Source organism: Nicotiana tomentosiformis, chromosome 12, assembly GCF_000390325.3.
Source record: "Nicotiana tomentosiformis chromosome 12, ASM39032v3, whole genome shotgun sequence".
NCBI lineage: Eukaryota > Viridiplantae > Streptophyta > Magnoliopsida > Solanales > Solanaceae > Nicotiana > Nicotiana tomentosiformis.
In genome coordinates, this window is record NC_090823.1 from 9,975,142 (window position 1) to 9,993,246 (window position 18,105).

The window sequence follows — 18,105 nt, forward strand, 5'->3', positions numbered from 1 at the left end:
GCGCATACGAAATATGTGGAAGTAATTCAAAGAGTTATATTTCAAGCTGAATCAATTTCGCACGATAGAATACAAGAAAGTGAAATTTTTCTAAGGGTTCTGCAGCCCCTCGAAGATAAGTACAGACGTCTATGTACCGATCTACAAGACTCTACTAAACCTGCTCATGACTCGTAAGACCTATGTAACATAAGCTCTGATACCAACTTGTCATGACCCAAAATAACCCTGTCGTGATGGCGCCTATCGTGGAACTAGGCAAGCCGACTCATTTCCAAAACAAACCGATATTTTTCATTTCAAAGAAAATTTCAAGTTTATCTAACATAAAAAAAACCTTCATAAAGGAGTTCAAATTTAAAAAAAAGTGCGGAAAGAAAAGCCTGACATTGGGGTGTCACTAGTCATGAGCATCTGCTACAATTTGTCTAACAATATCGAGACTAACATAGTCTGGAAAATAACTAAATACAACTAAGGGAAGATAAGAGGGAGAAGAGCAGGGGCTGCGATCGCCAAGCAGCTACCTTGCTATCCTCGAGAAAATATGCAACCAGAATAATCAACAAGTGTTACCATGTCCAGATACACCTGGATCTGCACACAAGGTGCAAGGAGTAACGTGAGTACGCCAACTCAGTAAGTAATAACAATAAATAAATACTGAGCAGTAATGACGAACAATAAAGCATATAAAGTTCATATCATGAAATTTCAGTAAAATACCATATGTTTTAAAAATCAGGGTTTGAATCAAAATATCTCGTTTAAACCCAGTTCCAGTAAAATCATTTAAAGATATTTTTCAACCTTTTTTTTCAAACAGTGGCTCAATGCAAAGATGAGAAAAAAATGATGAAATCATAAACAGCCCCTCGGGCAACATCACTCGTATACAGCTCCTCGGGCAAACCTCACAATAACTCATGCCTATCGGGCATACCTCACAATCACTCGTGCCACTCGGGCATACCACGCAATCACTCATGCCTCCCAGTCACTCAGCACGCGGCACTCGGCATTTGCACTCAGTAGGTACCTGCACTCACTGGAAGTGTGTACAAACTCCGGAGGGTCTCATTCAGCCCAAGCGCTATATCAAGCCAAATCATGGCATAAATCACTTAGGCCCTTGGCTTATATCGAACATATTGCGACATGCAGCCCGATCCCATAAATATCCTCACAAATCAGGCCCTCGGCCTCACTCAGCCATAAACCTCTCAAGCCACTCGGGCATTTCAGTAAAAACATGGCATTCAGCCTAAAATAATATTTATATGCATCAAAATAGAGTAATAAAATAGAGTTATGCAATAAACAAGTATAACCATGACTGAGTATAGATTTTCAATCGAAAACAGTGAGAGGATAGTAATAAAAGGCCCCTAAGGGTCCAAACAGCACTGGCACAAGGCCCAAACGTGGCATTCAGCCCACTTTATAGAAACTCATTCTAAAACACATAAGTATCATATAGTTTCAACAAAATATAGAACTTTACAGTTGCTACGGGACGGACCAAGTAACAATCCCCAATGGTGCGCGCCCACGCGCCTGTCACCTAGCATGTGCGTCACCTCAAAATAGAAAAATGTTACGAAATCTGGTGTTCCATACCCTCAGGACTAGATTTACAATCGTTACTTACCTCAAACCAGTCTAATCTATACCCCGCAATGCTCTAGCCTCTGGACTCAGCCTCCAAATGCTCTGAATCTACTCACAATCGGAACAATACCATCAATATACACTAATGGAATGAATTCCACAAGAAAAACAAATGAAATTAGCCCAAAATATGAAATTGGCTCAAACCCGGCTCCCGGGCCCACGTTTTGCAATCGGGTAAAAGTCATAAATTACGAACATCCATTCACTCATGAGTCCAACCATACTAGTTTCACTCAAATCCAACTTCGAACCGACATTCAAATCCCAAAAATTTATTTTATGAATTTCCTACAATTTTCCCCTAATTTCCACCTCAAAGTACTAATCAGATGATGAAATCATTGATATATTCATGTATATTAACCAAATTCGAGTTAGAATCACTTACCCCGATAAATTTCTTGAAAACCCCACGAAAAATCGCCACAAACCGAGCTCCCTAGGTTCAAAATGTCACTCTAAACCCCATTTATATAGTGCACCTCTGATCTCCCACTTCGCAGTTCGCGAACTTTTGAGCGCAGCCGCGCCTCCCAAGTCCCGCGGCCGCAAAGTTCTTGGTGGCTGCACTGCCAGGCTTTAGTACTTTGGCCATAACTTTCTCTACAGATTTAGAAATTACGACTTCTTTACTTTTCTGGAAACTAGACATTAAGGAATACCACTTACGTTTTTGAATCATCTCAAAATTCATTGTAGATCAAAAGATATAGGCTTCCGAAATCGAACCGGAGAATCTACAGAACTCCCTGGAGCGCGGCCCCGGAGAGAAGTGTGCGGTCCGCGAAATTCCAAGTGCGGCCGCAAAATTCTGCTGCGGTCCGCACTCTTATGTGCGTTCCGCGCCCCTCCTTCACCTCAGCATCCAAAAATGTGCGGTCCGCCCCCAAAAGTGCCAGAACAATATTAGAGTGCCGAAATGCCCGGACTCGCTCAAAACTTGCCCCAAAACTCATCCGGAACCTCCCGAACATAAACCATCTATGAATTTCAATCATAAAACATGCTATAGACCTGCTCGTTCATTCCAAACACTGAAAAGATGTTGTCTTGAACCGATATTTACCATGTCCAAACTCCCAAATTTCTTAACTTTATTAATCTCTCAACTAATGATCCAAAAATACACCTGAGGCCCTCAGGACCTCAACCAAACATACCAACCAATCCTAAAACACTATATTAACTTAGGCGAATCTTCAAATCACTCAAAACAATATCAAAACACCAAATTACCCTCGTATTCAAGTCTAAGAACTTCTAAACTTACGAATTCCACAATCGATGTCGAAACCTATCAAACCATGTCTGAATGACCTCAAATTTTGCACACATATCCAAAATGACACTACGAACCTACTCCAACTTTCGAAATTCCATTCTGACCCTGATATCAATTTTTTCACTGCCGATCGAAATCGCCGAATTTCCAACTTTCGCAAATTCAAGCCTAATTCCACTACTGACCTCCAAATCACATTCCGGACGCGCTCCTAAGCCCCAAATCACTAACGAAGCCAATGAAATCATCATAATTCTAATTCGAGGTCAAATGCTAAAAAATCAAACTTGGTCAGCTCTCCCAATTTAAAGCTTCAACAATGAAATTCTTTCCTCCAATTTGATTCTGAAATACCTGCAAATCAAAACCAAAGATTCACACAAGTCAAAGTACTTCATACAGAGCTACGCATGCCCTCAAACAACCTAGAAAAGTGCAAATGTTCAAAACGACCGATCGAATCGTTACACTGCAATCCCTGAGTATTCTAGAGCTTGTTTGGATTATTTACTGTTGTCGAGGTGCTGCTCGTGACTCGTTATTCGTGTTTTTGGTTTTCTTATTTGGGACTTCGCGAACCGTTTAGTTTCTTGTCAATGCAACTTTCAATTCCTTCTATGTGGTAGTTCTATGTAAGGCTATTATTCATTTTTTTTATGTTTGAGTTGTTCGAATGCAGAAGGCACTTCGCGAACCGGTTAGTTGCTCGCCCTCTTTGTGTCTCTTTTTATGATTAGAAGTTTTGTTTTGCTGTGATAGGGTCTTTGTTGTACATCATGAATTAGAAAAGCATGGCTTTACGATTGCTACATGTATTTTATGTGCTTGTAAATTTTTGGTGATTGTGACACTTACAGGGCTTTACTGTTTATGTTTTTCATTATGAAAACTTGAGTTAATCATCACGGTTAAATATTATTTGAACATCTAATCTCTATGTATATGAAAGATTTTCTCTACTTGCTTTTAATAAATTGTTCTAATAATTTCAGATAGTGTTTTGGCTCATACGATAACTTAGCTTTCCTAACATATGATACGCGAGGTTTTTATTTGTCTAATTTTGCTTATTCTGAAAATAAAAAGAAATGGTATTTTTTTTTTTAAATAAAACTTTTTTTTTGGCCTTGAAATTGGAGTCTTTGAAATACCAGATATATGTCTATTCTAGTTAAATATTTGAAGCCTTTATTTTCTAGAAAGTTACATTGCAGCATAGTTAAGAGTTAACTTTATATCTTTGCTAAATCATCCTTGTTTCGTTGCCAATTGTTTTGCCAATAATATGTATAGTTAACTATTTTAATTAGGGTGGTTGACCCATTTTTAATTTGAACAATTTTATAATCTATTCGCTACGTACTCGGGTATGTTATCTCTCTTATGCCTTAGGTATTATATTAAGGAGCATATCCATTTTTATGAGCCCGGGATTACTATTCTAGTAATTACTAATTACTTAATTAATTCAGAGGCCGACATGAGCCCTTACTTGTGTAACGACCCGAACAGTCATTTTGAGTATTATAACCCTGTTCCCCCATTTACTGCTGAATTTATGCTTTATTGTTTTATGACTTACCGGGTTAGTTGGTTTGGGTCCGGAAAGAATTCAGAACGAAATGAGACACTTAGTCTCATAATTGAAATTTAAGTTAGAAAGTTGACCGGATGTGGACCTATGTGTAAAAGACCTCGGATTTGAATTTTGATGATTCCAGCAACTCCGTATGGTGATTTTGGACTTAGGAGCATGTCCGAAAAATTATTTGGAGGTCCGTTGTGGAATTAGGTTTGAAATGCCGAAAGTTTAATTTTTGGGAAGTTTGACTGGGGGTTGACTTTTTGATATCGGGGTCGGAATCCGATTCTGAAGATTGGAATACCTCTGTTATGTCAATTATGACTTGTGTGCAAAATTTTAGGTCAATCAGACTTAATTTGATAGGTTCCGGAGTGATTTGTGGAAATTAGAAAAGTTCATTAGGCTTGAATTGGGGTGTAATTAATGGTTTTATCGTTGATTGAGGTGATTTGAGGGTTCGACTAAGTTCGTATGATGTTTTAGGACTTGTTGGTATATTTGGTTGAGGTCCCGAGCTGCTTGGGTGAGTTTTGGATGGTTAACGGATCAAATTCGGACTTAAAACCACTGCGGGAACTTTTGCTTCTAGTATTTTCGTACCTGCGGAGGTTTGATCGCTGGTGCGAAGCCGCATGTGCGCACCAGCCATCGCAAAAGCGAGCTTTCCGCAGAAGCGAAGCTAGCCTCGCAAATGCAAGCCCGCAGAAGGGGCTCCAGTGGAGGCTTGGCGAAACCGTAGAAGCGGCTAAGTGAGTCGTAGGTGCGGAACCCCTTGAGAGTGTACATTTCGAAGGGGTTCTGATTTTTGCCATTTTTGGACTTCAAGCACAGGTTTTGAGGCGATTTTAAGAGATAATTCGAGGGAAACTTGAGGTAAGTCCCTTGTGATTATTTTTACTCCATAATATTGAATTATCATCGAATAATCCGACTAGATTACATATTTTTGCGGTGTAAATCGGGGGTTTGAACTTAGGGATTGGAAAATAAGATTTGATGATTTGGAGGTCGAGTTGATGTCTGATTTTGGTAAAATTAATATGGTTAGACTCGTGGTTGAATGGGCTTTCGAATTTTATAACTTTTGTCGGGTTCCGAGTCGTGGGCCCTACGGATGATTTTTGAGCTAAAATTCGGATTTTATAAAAAATTAGCATTTTCTTATGGAATTAATTCCAATAAATTTTATTGACTGAAATGAATTATTTATGGCTAGATTCGAGGCATTTGGAGGCCAATTCACGAGGAAAGGACATTGCAGAATAAGATTTTCACGGCTTGAGGTAAGTAACAGTTTTAAATCTGGTCTTGAGGGTATGAAACCCCAGAATTTTGTCTCATGTGATTATTTTGGAGGTGACGCACAAGGTAGGTGATGGGCGTGTGGGCTTGCACCGAGGGGATTGTGACTTAGTCCGCCCCATGAAACTGTAAAGTTGAATAATTTGTTGTTAGCTGTATGCTCTCTATGTGTTGAAGAAATTTGACTGTAAATCATGTTAGAAATCATGCTTAGGCTATGTGATAGTATTGTTGGGACCTACCGAGGTCACGTACTTGTTGAATTATTTGTTAATTGATGTATTGTACTCAGTCATAATTTTACTTACGTATCATACCTTAGTCTTTCTTGATATTTGTTGATACACTATGTTATCTTTGTTTGGGTTGATCTTTGTGATTTCCGAGAGCTCGAGAGACTAGAGAGGTTGAGGACTGAGTAAGGCCGAGGGCCTGTTGGTGAGGTAAGGATATTATGGCATGTGAGTTGTCCGTACAGGATATTATTGCATGTGAGTTGTCCGTGCATCACGCGAGTTATCTGTGCGGAGTGACTGTTATGACGAGTGGAGTGATTGTTGCCCTAAGAGGCTGTACTTTCTTTTCATTTGTTGTTGCACTTAATTACTATTTGTCATTGCTGTGAAATTCTATGAAACATTTTACAGCCGGATTACATGAACTTGAACTGTATAAATTGATTTGACTTAAACTGCTGGATTTGAAAGCATGTATATTCTCTGTTGGAATTACTGAAAATGAAATATAACTGTGTAGCTCGTCACTATCTTCAATTCCATATTTATTATTGTTACTTGGTGAGTTGGTTGTACTCATACTACACCCTGCACTTCCTGTACAGATCTAGGTGCTTTTGGACATAGCAGGTGTTAATTTTCTCGAACAGTTTATTTTCCAGAGATTCAGAGGTAGCTGTCGTATTTCGCAGACCTTAGCTCTCTTTCCCTATCTCCTTATTTACTGTATTTGGTCTTAGACTAGTATAGACCATATTTTCCAGATTTGTATTCAGATTAGATGCTCATGTACTCAGTGACACCAGGTTTTGGGAAGTGTTCGTATCAGTATTTGTGGGATTTTGTATTGTATTGAAATATTATATTTTCAAACTTAAGAGAAATTGTGTTTTGTTGAGATTATCAGCTTGCTTAGTATTGAGATAGACGGCATCACGACAGGTTGGGATTTTGGGTCGTGACAAGTTGGTATCAGAGCCCTAGGTAACATAGGTCTCACGAGTCATGAGCAGGTTTAGTAGAGTCTTGCGGATCGGTACAGAGACGTCTGTACTTATCTTCGAGAGACTATAGAACCCTTAGGAAAATTTCACTTTCTTATATTCTGTCATGTGAATTTGGTGATTTTGGAAACTAAATTTCTGCTATTCTATTCTCTCACAGAGGGTGAGGACACGTACTAACGGATTAGACGGTCAGCCACCAGTGCCACCAGTTAGGGCCGCAAGAGGTCGGGGCCGTGGTAGAGGTCGGGACCGAGGTAGAGGTCGAGGTGTAGCTCGAACCACAGTGGTGGAGGCCGGGGTAGGTACTCATACCCATATTGCCCTTACTCTAGACTAGGTAATACTGGGACTTCATATACCGGGAGCACTACCAGCCCGGCCGGTTACAGCTGCTCAGGCCCCGGTAGTTCCTGTTATGGCAGATGATAAGTAGAGAAGACTTGAGAGATTTAAAAGGCTTCGACCTCCACCATTTAGCGGTGCTGAGCCAGAGGATGCCCAGGGTTTTCTGAATAAGTGTCAGTGGATACTTCGGACATCGGGTATTCTAGAGACCAGTGGGGTCTCATTCACTACTTTTCAAGTTTCTGGGGCTGCCTTTAGATGGTGGGAGTATTACGAGAGGTGTAGGACGGTCGGTGTAGCACCCCTTACCTGGCAGCAGTTCTCCGGTCTATTCCTGGAGAAGTTTGTGCCTCAGTCCAATAGAGAGGAACTGCGCAGGCAGTTCGAGCAGCTTCATCAGGTGATATGTCCGTGACACAGTATGAGATGAGATTTTCATAATTGGCCTGTCATGCTATCTGGTTGATTCCCACAGACAGAGAAATGATCAGGATATTTATAGATGGCCTCACTTTTCAGCTACGATTACTCATGACTAGAGAGAGTGTCTAGTGCTACTTTCAACGAGGTTATTAACATTACCCATCAGATTGAGATGGTACACAGTCAGGAGTGGGTTAAGAGGGAGGCTAAGAGGCCTCGTGGTTCCGGTTATTTCAGCGGTGTTCCTTCAGGGGGTCAGTTTTACCGTGGTAAGGGTCGTTCTTACAGACACACTCAGATGGGTCATCCAACTCATTGTGGTGTATCAGTTAGCCACAGTTCTTACAGTGCTGACTTAGGACAATCTTCATTCAGTGCACTACCAGTGCAGGTAATTCTTCGGGTTATCAGGAGCAGTAGTTTCGTTAGAGGATGGGGTTGTTTCGAGTGCAGAGAATTGAATCAATACAAGAGAGATTGTCCTAGGCTGTTGAGTGAGGCTCCACAGCATAGTTCTCGACCAAGGGTACCAGCACCAGCAGTTACACCACCCGCTCAGCCAACTCGGGGTGGGGGTCAGGCAGCTAAGGGTCTGCTAAGAGGGGGAGGCCGGTCAGGTGGCAGTCAGGCCCGATTCTATGCTTTTCCTGCCAAGCCAGATGCTATTGCCTCAGATGCAGTGATCACAGGTATTGTTTCAGTGTGCCACAGGGAGGCTTCTATATTATTTGACCTTGGTTCCACTTATTCATATGTATCATAATTTTTTGCTCATTATCTGGATATGCCCTATGAGTCATTAGTTTCACTTGTTTGTGTATCTACCCCAGTGGACGATATTATTACTATGGACCATGTGTATCGGTCGTGTGTGGTAACTATTGGGGAACTTCATACTAGAGTTGATCTCTTATTTCTTGATATGTGGATTTCGATGTAATCTTGGGTATGGATTGGTTATCTCCATGTCATGCTATTCTGGACTGTCACGCAAAAATCATGATGTTGACGATGCCGGGATTGCCAAAGGTTGAATGGAGAGGTTCTCTAAATTTTGTTCCTAGCAGGGTAATTTCTTATTTGAAGGCCCAACGTATGGTTGAGAAGGGATGTCTGTCATATTTGGCCTTTGTGAGAGATGTTGATGCAGATACTCCTATTATTGATTAAGTACCGGTCGTGCAAGACTTTTCGGATGTATTTCCTGCAGACCTGCCGAGTATACCACCCGACAGGGATATTAATTTCGATATCGACTTGGTGCAGGGCACTCAGCCGATTTTTATTCCTCTGTATCGTATGGCACCAGCTGAGTTAAAAGAATTAAAAGATCAACTGCAGGAACTCCTTAAAAGGGGATTTATTAGGCCTAGTGTGTCACCTAGGGGTGCACCGGTTCTGTTTGTGAAAAAGAAAGATGGTACTATGCGGATGTGCATTGATTATAGTTACAATCAAGAATAAATATTCCCTGCCGCGTATTGATGACTTATTTGACCAGCTTCAGGGAGCGAGGGTGTTCTCAAAAAATTGTTTTGAGATCTGGGTATCACTAGTTAAAAATTCGGGATTCGGATATTCTGAAGACGGCATTCAGAACTCATCATGGCCACTATAAATTTTTTGTGATGTCTTTTGGGCTAACCAATGCCCTAGCAGCATTTATGCATTTGATGAATAATATTTCAGACATATCTTGATTTATTTGTCATAGTATTTATTGATGATATTATGGTGTACTCACGTAGCAGGAGGAGCATGCACAACACTTGGTTATTGTATTACAGAGGCTGAGAGAGGATAAACTTTATGCCAAATTCTCTAAGTGTGAGTTCTGGCTTAGTTCAGTGGCATTCTTGGGACATATAGTGTACAGTGAAGGAATTAAGGTGGATCCGAAGAAAATAGAGGCAGTTCAAAATTGGCCCAGACCATCCTCAGTTACTGAGATTCTTTCTCAGCTTGGCCGGTTATTATCGTCGTTTCATGGAGGGTTTCTCGTCTATTGCTTCGCCTATGACTAAATTAACCCAGAAAGGTGCTCCGTTCAGGTGGTCGGATGAATGTGAAGAGAGCTTTCAGAAGCTCAAAACAGATTTGACTACAGCTCCAGTATTAGTGTTGCCTACAGGTTCAGAATCGTATACTGTGTTTTGTGACGCGTCGCGTATTGGTCTCGGCGCAGTACTTATGCAAGATGGTAGGGTGATTGCCTATGCGTCCAGATAGTCAAAGGTACATGAGAAGAATTATCCAGTCCACGATCTTGAGTTAGCAGCTATTGTTCATGCCTTAAAATTTTGGTGGCATTACTTGTACGGTGTCTAGTGTGAGGTATACACAAATCATCGTAGTCTACAACATTTTTTTAAATGGAAGGATCTTAATTTGCGGTAGCGGAGGTGGTTAGAGTTGCTTAAAGATTATGACATTACCATTCTTTATCATCCCGGAAAGGCCAATGTAGTGGCCGAGGCCTTGAGTCGTAAGGCGGAGAGTTTGGGCAATTTAGCATACTTACCGGTAGCAGAGAGGCCTTTAGCCTTGGATGTTCAGGCCTTGGCCAACCAGTTTGTTAAATTGGATGTTTCCGAGCCGAATCGAGTTTTGGATTGTGTGGTTTCTCGGTCTTCTTTATATTATCGCATCAGAGAACGCCAATATGATGATCCACATCTGTTTGTCCTTAAGGACACGGTGATGCAAAGGAAGTCACTATTGGAGATGACAGTGTATTACGGATGCAGGGCATGCTATGTGTGCCTAATGTAGATGGTTTGCATGAGCTGATTCTCCAGTAAGCTCACAGTTTACGATACTCTATTCATCCAGGCACCGCGAAGATGTATCAGGATGTGAGGCAGCACTATTGGTAGAGGCGGATGAAGAAAGATATAGTTAGGTTTGTAGCTCGGTGTTTAAATTGTCAACAGGTAAAGTATGAACATCAGAGGCCGGGAGGATTGCTTCAGTGACTTGAAATTCCGGAGTGAAAGTGGGAGCGTATTACCATGGACTTTGTAGTTGGGCTCCCATGGACCTTGAGAAATTTTTATGTTGTTTGGGTAATTGTAGATCAGTTGACCAAGTCCACACATTTTATCCCAGTTGGTACTAATTATTCTTCGGACCGGTTGGCTGGGATTTATATTCGCGAGATTATTCGCCTACACGGTGTGCTGGTGTCCATTATTTAAGATCAGGGTACGCAGTTTACCTCACAGTTTTGGAGGGCAGTGCAACGACAATTGGGCACTCAGGTTCAATTGAGTACAACATTTCACCCTCAGACGGACGGACAGTCCGAACGCACTATTCAGATATTGGAGGATATGTTACGTGCTTGTGTCATTGATTTTAGGGGTTCTTGGGATCAATTTCTGTCACTCGCGGAGTTTGCTTATAATAATAGCTACCAGTCGAGTATTCAGATGGCTCCGTATGAGGCTTTGTATGGGAGACGGTGCCGGTTTCCGGTGGGTTGGTTTGAGCCGGGGGAGGTTAGACTATTGGGTACTGACTTGATTCAGGATGCTTTAGAGAAAGTCAAAGTAATTCAGGAACGGTTTCGCATGGCGCAGTCTAGATAGAAGAGTTATGCCGACAGAAAGGTTCGTGATGTTGTTCACATGGTTGGGGGGAAGGTTCTTCTCAACATTTCACCTATGAAGGGTGTGTTGAGGTTTGGTAAGAAAGGCAAGTTGAGCCCTCGGTATATTGGGCCTTTTGAGATACTTAAGAAAATTGGAGATGTGGCTTATGAACTTGCCTTGCCACCTAGTCTATCAGGTGTTCATCCAGTGTTCCATGTATCCATGCTCCGAAAGTATGTCGGGGATCCGTCTCATATTCTGGATTTCAGTACAGTGCAACTAGGCATTATTTTGACTTATGATGTGGAGCCGATGGCTATTTTAGATCGGCAGGTAAGAAAGCTGAGGTCAAAGAGCATAGCATCAACGAAGGTGCAGTGGAGAGGCCAGCCAGCTGGTTAAGCTACTTGGGAGATTGAGCAGGAGATGCGGAGCAAACATCTACACTTATTTGAGACTCCAAGTATTATTCTAAACTCGTTCGAGGACGAACGTTTGTTTAAGATGGGGAGAATGTAACGATCCGGTCGGTCGTTTTGAGTATTATAACCCCGTTCCCCCATTTACTACTCAATTTATACTTTGTAGTTATTTTATGACTTACCGGGTTAGTTAGTCCGGGTCCGGAAGGAATTCGGAACGAAATGAGAACTTAGTCTAATAATTGAAATTTAAGTCAGAAAAGTTGACCGGATGTGGACCTATGTGTAAAAGACCTCAGATTTAAATTTTGATGATTCCAACAGCTCCGTATAGTGAATTTGGACTTAGGAGCTTATCCGAAAAGTTATTTGGAGGTCCGTAGTAGAATTATGTTTGAAATGCCGAAAGTTTAATTTTTGGGAAGTTTGACCGGGGGGTTGAGAGACCCCATTAGTGGGATTTTACTGGGTTGTTGTTGTTGACCGGGGATTTGACTTTTTGATATCGGGGTCGAAATCCAATTATGAAAATTGAAATACCTCTATTATGTCATTTATGACTTATGTGTAAAATTTGAGGTCAATCGGACGTAATTTGATAGGTTCCAGAGCCATTTGTAGAAATTAGAAATTTCAAAGTTCATTAGGCTTGAATTGGGTGTAATTCATGGTTTTAGCGTTGTTTGAGGTGATTTGAGATTTTCACTAAGTTCGTATGATATTTTAGGACTTTTTGGTATATTTGGTTGAGGTCCCAAGGGGCTCGGGTGAGTTTTGGATGGTTAACGGATCAAATTCAGACATAAAAACCACTAATGTAATTTTTGCTTTTGGTATTTTCTTACCTGTGGAGGTTTGATCGCAGGTGCGAAGCCGCATGTGCGCACCAGCCATCGCAGAAGCGGGGCTAGCCTCACAAATGCGAGCCCGCAGAAGAGGCTCCAGTGGAGGCTTGGCGAAACCGTAGAAGCGGTTGAATTCTCGTACATGCGAGACCGCAGAAGCGGCTAAGTGAGTCGCAGGTGCGGAACCCTTGGACATTATACATTTCAAAGGGGTTCCGAGTTTTTTATTTTTGGACCTTCAAGCATAGTTTTTGGGGTGATTTTGAGAGAGAATTCGAGGAAAAATTGAGGTAAATCCCTTGTAATCATTTCTACTCCATAATATTGAATTATCATCGAATAATCCGACTATCTTACATATTTTTGAGGTGTAAATCGGGGGTTTGAACTTAGGGATTTGAAAATAAGATTTGATGATTTGGAGGTCGAGTTGATGTCGGATTTTGGTAAAATTAGTATGGTTAGACTCGTGGTTGAATGGGCTTTCAGATTTTCTAACTTTTGTCGGGTTCCGAGTCGTGGGCACCACGGGGGACTTTTGAGCTAAAATTTGGATTTTATGAAAAATTAGCATTTTCTTATGGAATTAATTCCGGTGAATTTTATTGACTGAAACGAATTATTTATGACTAGATTCGAGGCATTTGAAGGCCAATTCACGAGGAAAGGACATTGCAGAATAAGAATTTCACGGCTTGAGGTAAGTAATATTTAGGATTACAAAATCAATTAAAATTTATTGATTAAATTTTTTCATATTTAAACTATGTACTAACTATATAGTTTTTAGCTATATAAGTTCTTTCCTTTTAGAATTTATTACTTCAACACCAAATATTTAACCAATAATTGTAATTCAAATATTAAAACACGCTTTTGACTTAAATGTTCTCTTACCAAATAGTAGAAGTTTTCGCTCTCCTTCTCAAGTGTCGTATCAATTTGAAACTTAAAGAGGGACATAAATTTAAAATAAATTTCATTTAAAGAGTTTAAACTTAAATACGTTTTTCTCCAAAATAGCATGATAATTTTTGAATTTGGAGTAATGAAATTAAAAAACTAAAGAAGTTTATAATTGAATATATTATCAGATGATTGAAAAATTTTATGTGGTAGTTTTTTCTTTTATTGAGTTAGGTACACATGATCAACATTTATTATTTTTAGAAACATATACTGTGATGACCCAAAATATCATCTTTAAATTTTATAATTAATTATGTGTTCTAAGACCTCAAAAATTACTATTTATCATTCCTCGACCTACGTGCACAATTCGTAAAATTTTCTGGAAAGTTTTTAATTGAAAACTGGATTAAAATGTGAATTAGAGCTTTAAAACTTAACTAGGTTGACTTTGGTCAACATTTTGAGAAAACGGGCTCGGATCAACGTTTTGGCAGTTCCGGTAGGTCCGTATCGTGATTTGGAACTTGGGTGTATACCCGTAATCAAATTTCGAGGTCACTAGCCCGAGATATGAAATTTTGATGAAAAATTAAAAGTTTAAGTTTAAATAGTGACCGGATATCTAATTATGTGAAATCGACCGCAGAATAGAATTTTGATGATTCTAACAGCTCTGTATGGTAACTTTGGACTTAGGAGTGTGTTCAGAATTATATTTGGAAGTCCGTAGTTAAATTAGGCTTGAAATGGCTAAAAACAAGAATTTAAGTTAGGAAATTTGACCGAGGAGTTGACTTTTTGATACCGGAGTCGGAATCCAGTTTCGAAAATTGTCATAGATCCGTTATGTCATTTATGACTTGTGTGTAAAATTTGAGGTCAATCGGAGTTGATTTGATAGGTTTCGACATCGAATGTAGAAGTTGGAAATTTTAAGTTTCATTAAGCTTGAATGGGAGCATAATTCATGGTTTTAGCGTCGTTTTATGTGATTTGAGGTTTCAAATAAGTTCGTATGATATTTTGGGACTTGTTGGTATATTTGGTTGAGGTCCCGAGGGCCTCAGGTGAGTTTCGGATGGTTAACGGATCAAAAGTTGGACTTTAAACAGCTGTTGCAATTGTTTTTCCTTTCTGGTGGAAATTCTGGCCCAAAATCGAGGCCCAAGATCGGGGCCCAAAAACGAGCTCCCAGGATCGAGGCTGAGGATTGAGGCTGAGGATCGAGGCTGAGGATCGGGGCCGAGGATTGAGGACGAGGCCGAGGATTGAGGACGAGGATCGAGGCCATGGGCTGCCTTGGCAGAATTATAAAAGAGGGCATTCGTCCCATTCGCCATTTTTAATAAATTGGAGCTTGAGCAAATACAATTTTTGATATATTTTTATGGTAAAGACATTGGGGTAAGTGATTCTAACTTGGATTTGGCCTATAAACATAAATATATCATTGTTCTCATCATTTAATTAGTATTTTGAGATTGAAATTTGAGAAATTTTTAGAAATCTCATAGTAACGAATTTTTGAGATTTTGGCATCGATTCAGAGTCGGATTTGAGTAAAACCGGTATGGGTTGACTCGTAACTTAATGGGTTGTCAGATTTCGTAACTTTCGCCGGATTCCGAGACGTGGGCCCCACGGACGAATTTTTAATTAATTTCAGAATTTCTATTTAAAATGTAGTATTTTCTTATAGAATTGATTCCTATAATTTTTAGTGATTGTATCGAATTATTTTGGCTAGATTCGAGCGAGAGAGAGTTGGATAATCGTCGAAAAGGCCTTCTAGTGGATTAAATTGGAGCAAGATGAGGTAAGTCTCTTGTCTAATCTTGTAAGGGGGAAATTATCTCATAGGTGATTAAAATTAAATAATTGTTGCTAATTGTGAGGGCTACGTACGCACGAGGTGACGAGAGTCCGTGCGTAGCTACTATTAATGCTAAAGTCTAGGTAGTTTAGGACTCAAAGCATGAATTACTTATGTAAATTGTATTCTTTGTTTAATTAATATTATTTGATATATATATATATATATTGTGAACTGTTAGCTCAAAATATTAAAGGATGAAAATCACATATACTTGATTTTCTGTTTAAATTAATTAATTGTTAATAGAAATTGTTCTTCCTCCCGAATTTATCTTATAATAAATATACTCTCCTTCCGGAGGCACATAAGAAAATGTCCTCCTTTCTTGTGGAGCGGGCCAAATGCCTCGGCAGGATAGATGCATCTATGGATCGTGCTGCATGTCCCTCGGCAGTGTACACGACACTCTGGATCGGGTCGTACGTCCTCGGCAGAAATAGTGCTTAATAATAATAATAATAATAATAATTACACGATACTTTGACGGCCTATTGCAGCTTGTAAAGCTATTTGATAAATTGGAAATTCATTGAAATTGAATTGCAGCTTGTAAAGCTATTTGATAGATTGGAATTTTTATTGAAATTGAAGGATTTAATATATATATATATATATATATATATATATATATATATATATGAGAATTGTTGTATTTTGAAGGAATTTAATTATTTCTGCTGGTTAAATAAATTATTGTTATATTCTGTGAATCATGCTGATTTAAATATTCTAGTTTTATTTCAATTATTATTATTGACCCATAGTGAGTGTCAAAGTCGGCCATCTCGTCCCTACCAATTCGAGATTAAGCTTGATACTTACTGGGTACACGTTTTTTACGTACTCATACTACACTTGCTGCACTTTTTGTGCAGGATCTGAGACAGGTACTAGTGGAGGACCTATCATCACATATCCACGCCATGCCGAGGCATAGTGGTGAGCAGCCTTTCTGAGTCATTCTGCAGCTACCAGTGTCTCTTCTTATATTTACATTGTGTCTATTTCATTTCAGACAGTATTTGGAGTTTTGTATAATCTACTAGATGCTCATGCACTTGTGACACCAGGTCTCGGCACACAAACATTGATAGAATTTGGTATTTTATTATTTTCTTAGATTAAAAGTTTAATCAATATATGCTTAATTTATTAGTTGGCTTGCCTAGCTGTAGTGTTGGGAGCCATCATGGCCTATAGGTGAAATTGGGTCGTGACAATATGGTATTAGAGCACTAGGTTCACGTAGGTCTCACAAGTTATGAGCAGGCCTAATAGAGTCTTGTGGATCGGTACAAAGACGCCTGTACTTATCTTCGAGATGCTATAGGGTGTTAGGAAATTACCTTTCTTCATATTCCATCGTGCAATTAATCTAGTACTAAAAATCCTTCTCTTTGTTTCTCACAGATGGTGAGAACTCGCTCGAATGAAGTTCCAGACCAAGGAAGAGCTACTCCCCTATTTGCTAGAGGCCGAGGCCTAGGGAAGGCTCCAGCCTGTGGTAGAGGGCGAGGACATCCCAGGACTGTTCCAGGTATGCCGCCAGTGGGTCCAGCAGAGAATTCCATTATTGAGGAGTAGGGTGAGGTGCTTGTGGCAGAGCCAGCTCCGGTGGTTTTCACATCTGCACCGGGATTTCAAGATGTCATGGGTCGTATGCTGCGATTCATGGATAATATGACTCAGGCCGGTTTATTTCAGGCAGACCCAGCCACAACTCAGGCGGGCGGGGGAGCACAGACCCCTACCGCGCAGGCTCATGGACAGGCAGCTGCTGTATATCAGACCCAGGGTGCACTACCCGCGGGTGGAGCCCAGCCAGTGGCAGCAGCTACACCTGAGCCTAGGCCAGCTGTAGCCGCCGATCCTCATAAACTATTGGACAGATGGACTAGACTACATCCTCCTGTCTTTGGGGGTGAGCGACATGAGGATCCACAGGATTTCATTGATCGTTGCAAGGATAGACTGTACAACATGAGGATATTAGAGTCTCATGGGGTAGACTTTGCTACTTTTTAGCTAGAGGGCAGAGCCCGTAGATGGTGGCAGTCTTATACTTTTGGCAGACCAGCAGATTCTCCTCCCATGACTTGGGACAGGTTCACTCGTATCTTCTTGGACAGGTATATTCCACCCTCCCAGAGGGAAGAGTTGCAGTTTCAGTTTGAGCAGCTCCAGCAGGGTCAGATATTAGTGACTGATTATGAGGCAAGGTTTTCTGAATTATCTCGCCATGCACTTATGATACTCCCAACTGAGGCGGAGAGAGTGTGGAGGTTTGTTGCGAGTTTACATACTGGCATTTAGGCCATTATGGCTCGAGAGGTTGAGATGGGTACTTCTTATGAGCTAGTCTTGGAGATAGCCCGGAGGATTGAGGGTGTACGTCAGCGTAGCCGAGAGCAAGTTACTAGAGATAAGCGGTTTAGGTATTCTGGAGAGTTCAGAGGTGCTCCATCTGGGGGCATAGGTCAGTTCGTGAAAGGGCAGTCCAGCAGGCCCCCATATCCATCACCCCCGCCTCCTTGGGGTGCTCTAGTACGACTTTATTTCAGTGTTATACCAGAGAGTTCTTATCGCTCACCAGCTATTCAGGA

The 18,105-nt window shown here is 40.5% G+C and overlaps 1 protein-coding gene across 1 annotated transcript; it reads left to right on the forward strand.

Annotated features, from left to right (window-relative positions):
- Positions 1-8,026: 8,026 nt before the first annotated feature.
- LOC138902223 (uncharacterized) lies at positions 8,027-8,617 on the forward strand. The gene has a single exon (XM_070190067.1). The coding sequence runs from the start codon at positions 8,027-8,029 to the stop codon at positions 8,615-8,617; it is 591 nt and encodes a 196-aa protein (XP_070046168.1).
- The last annotated feature ends 9,488 nt before the right edge of the window (positions 8,618-18,105 follow it).

Excerpts from the sequence above, each read along its gene's own strand:
- LOC138902223 (XM_070190067.1), top strand. The coding sequence starts at position 8,027 with ATGGTACACAGTCAGGAGTGGGTTAAGAGGGAGGCTAAGAGGCCTCGT.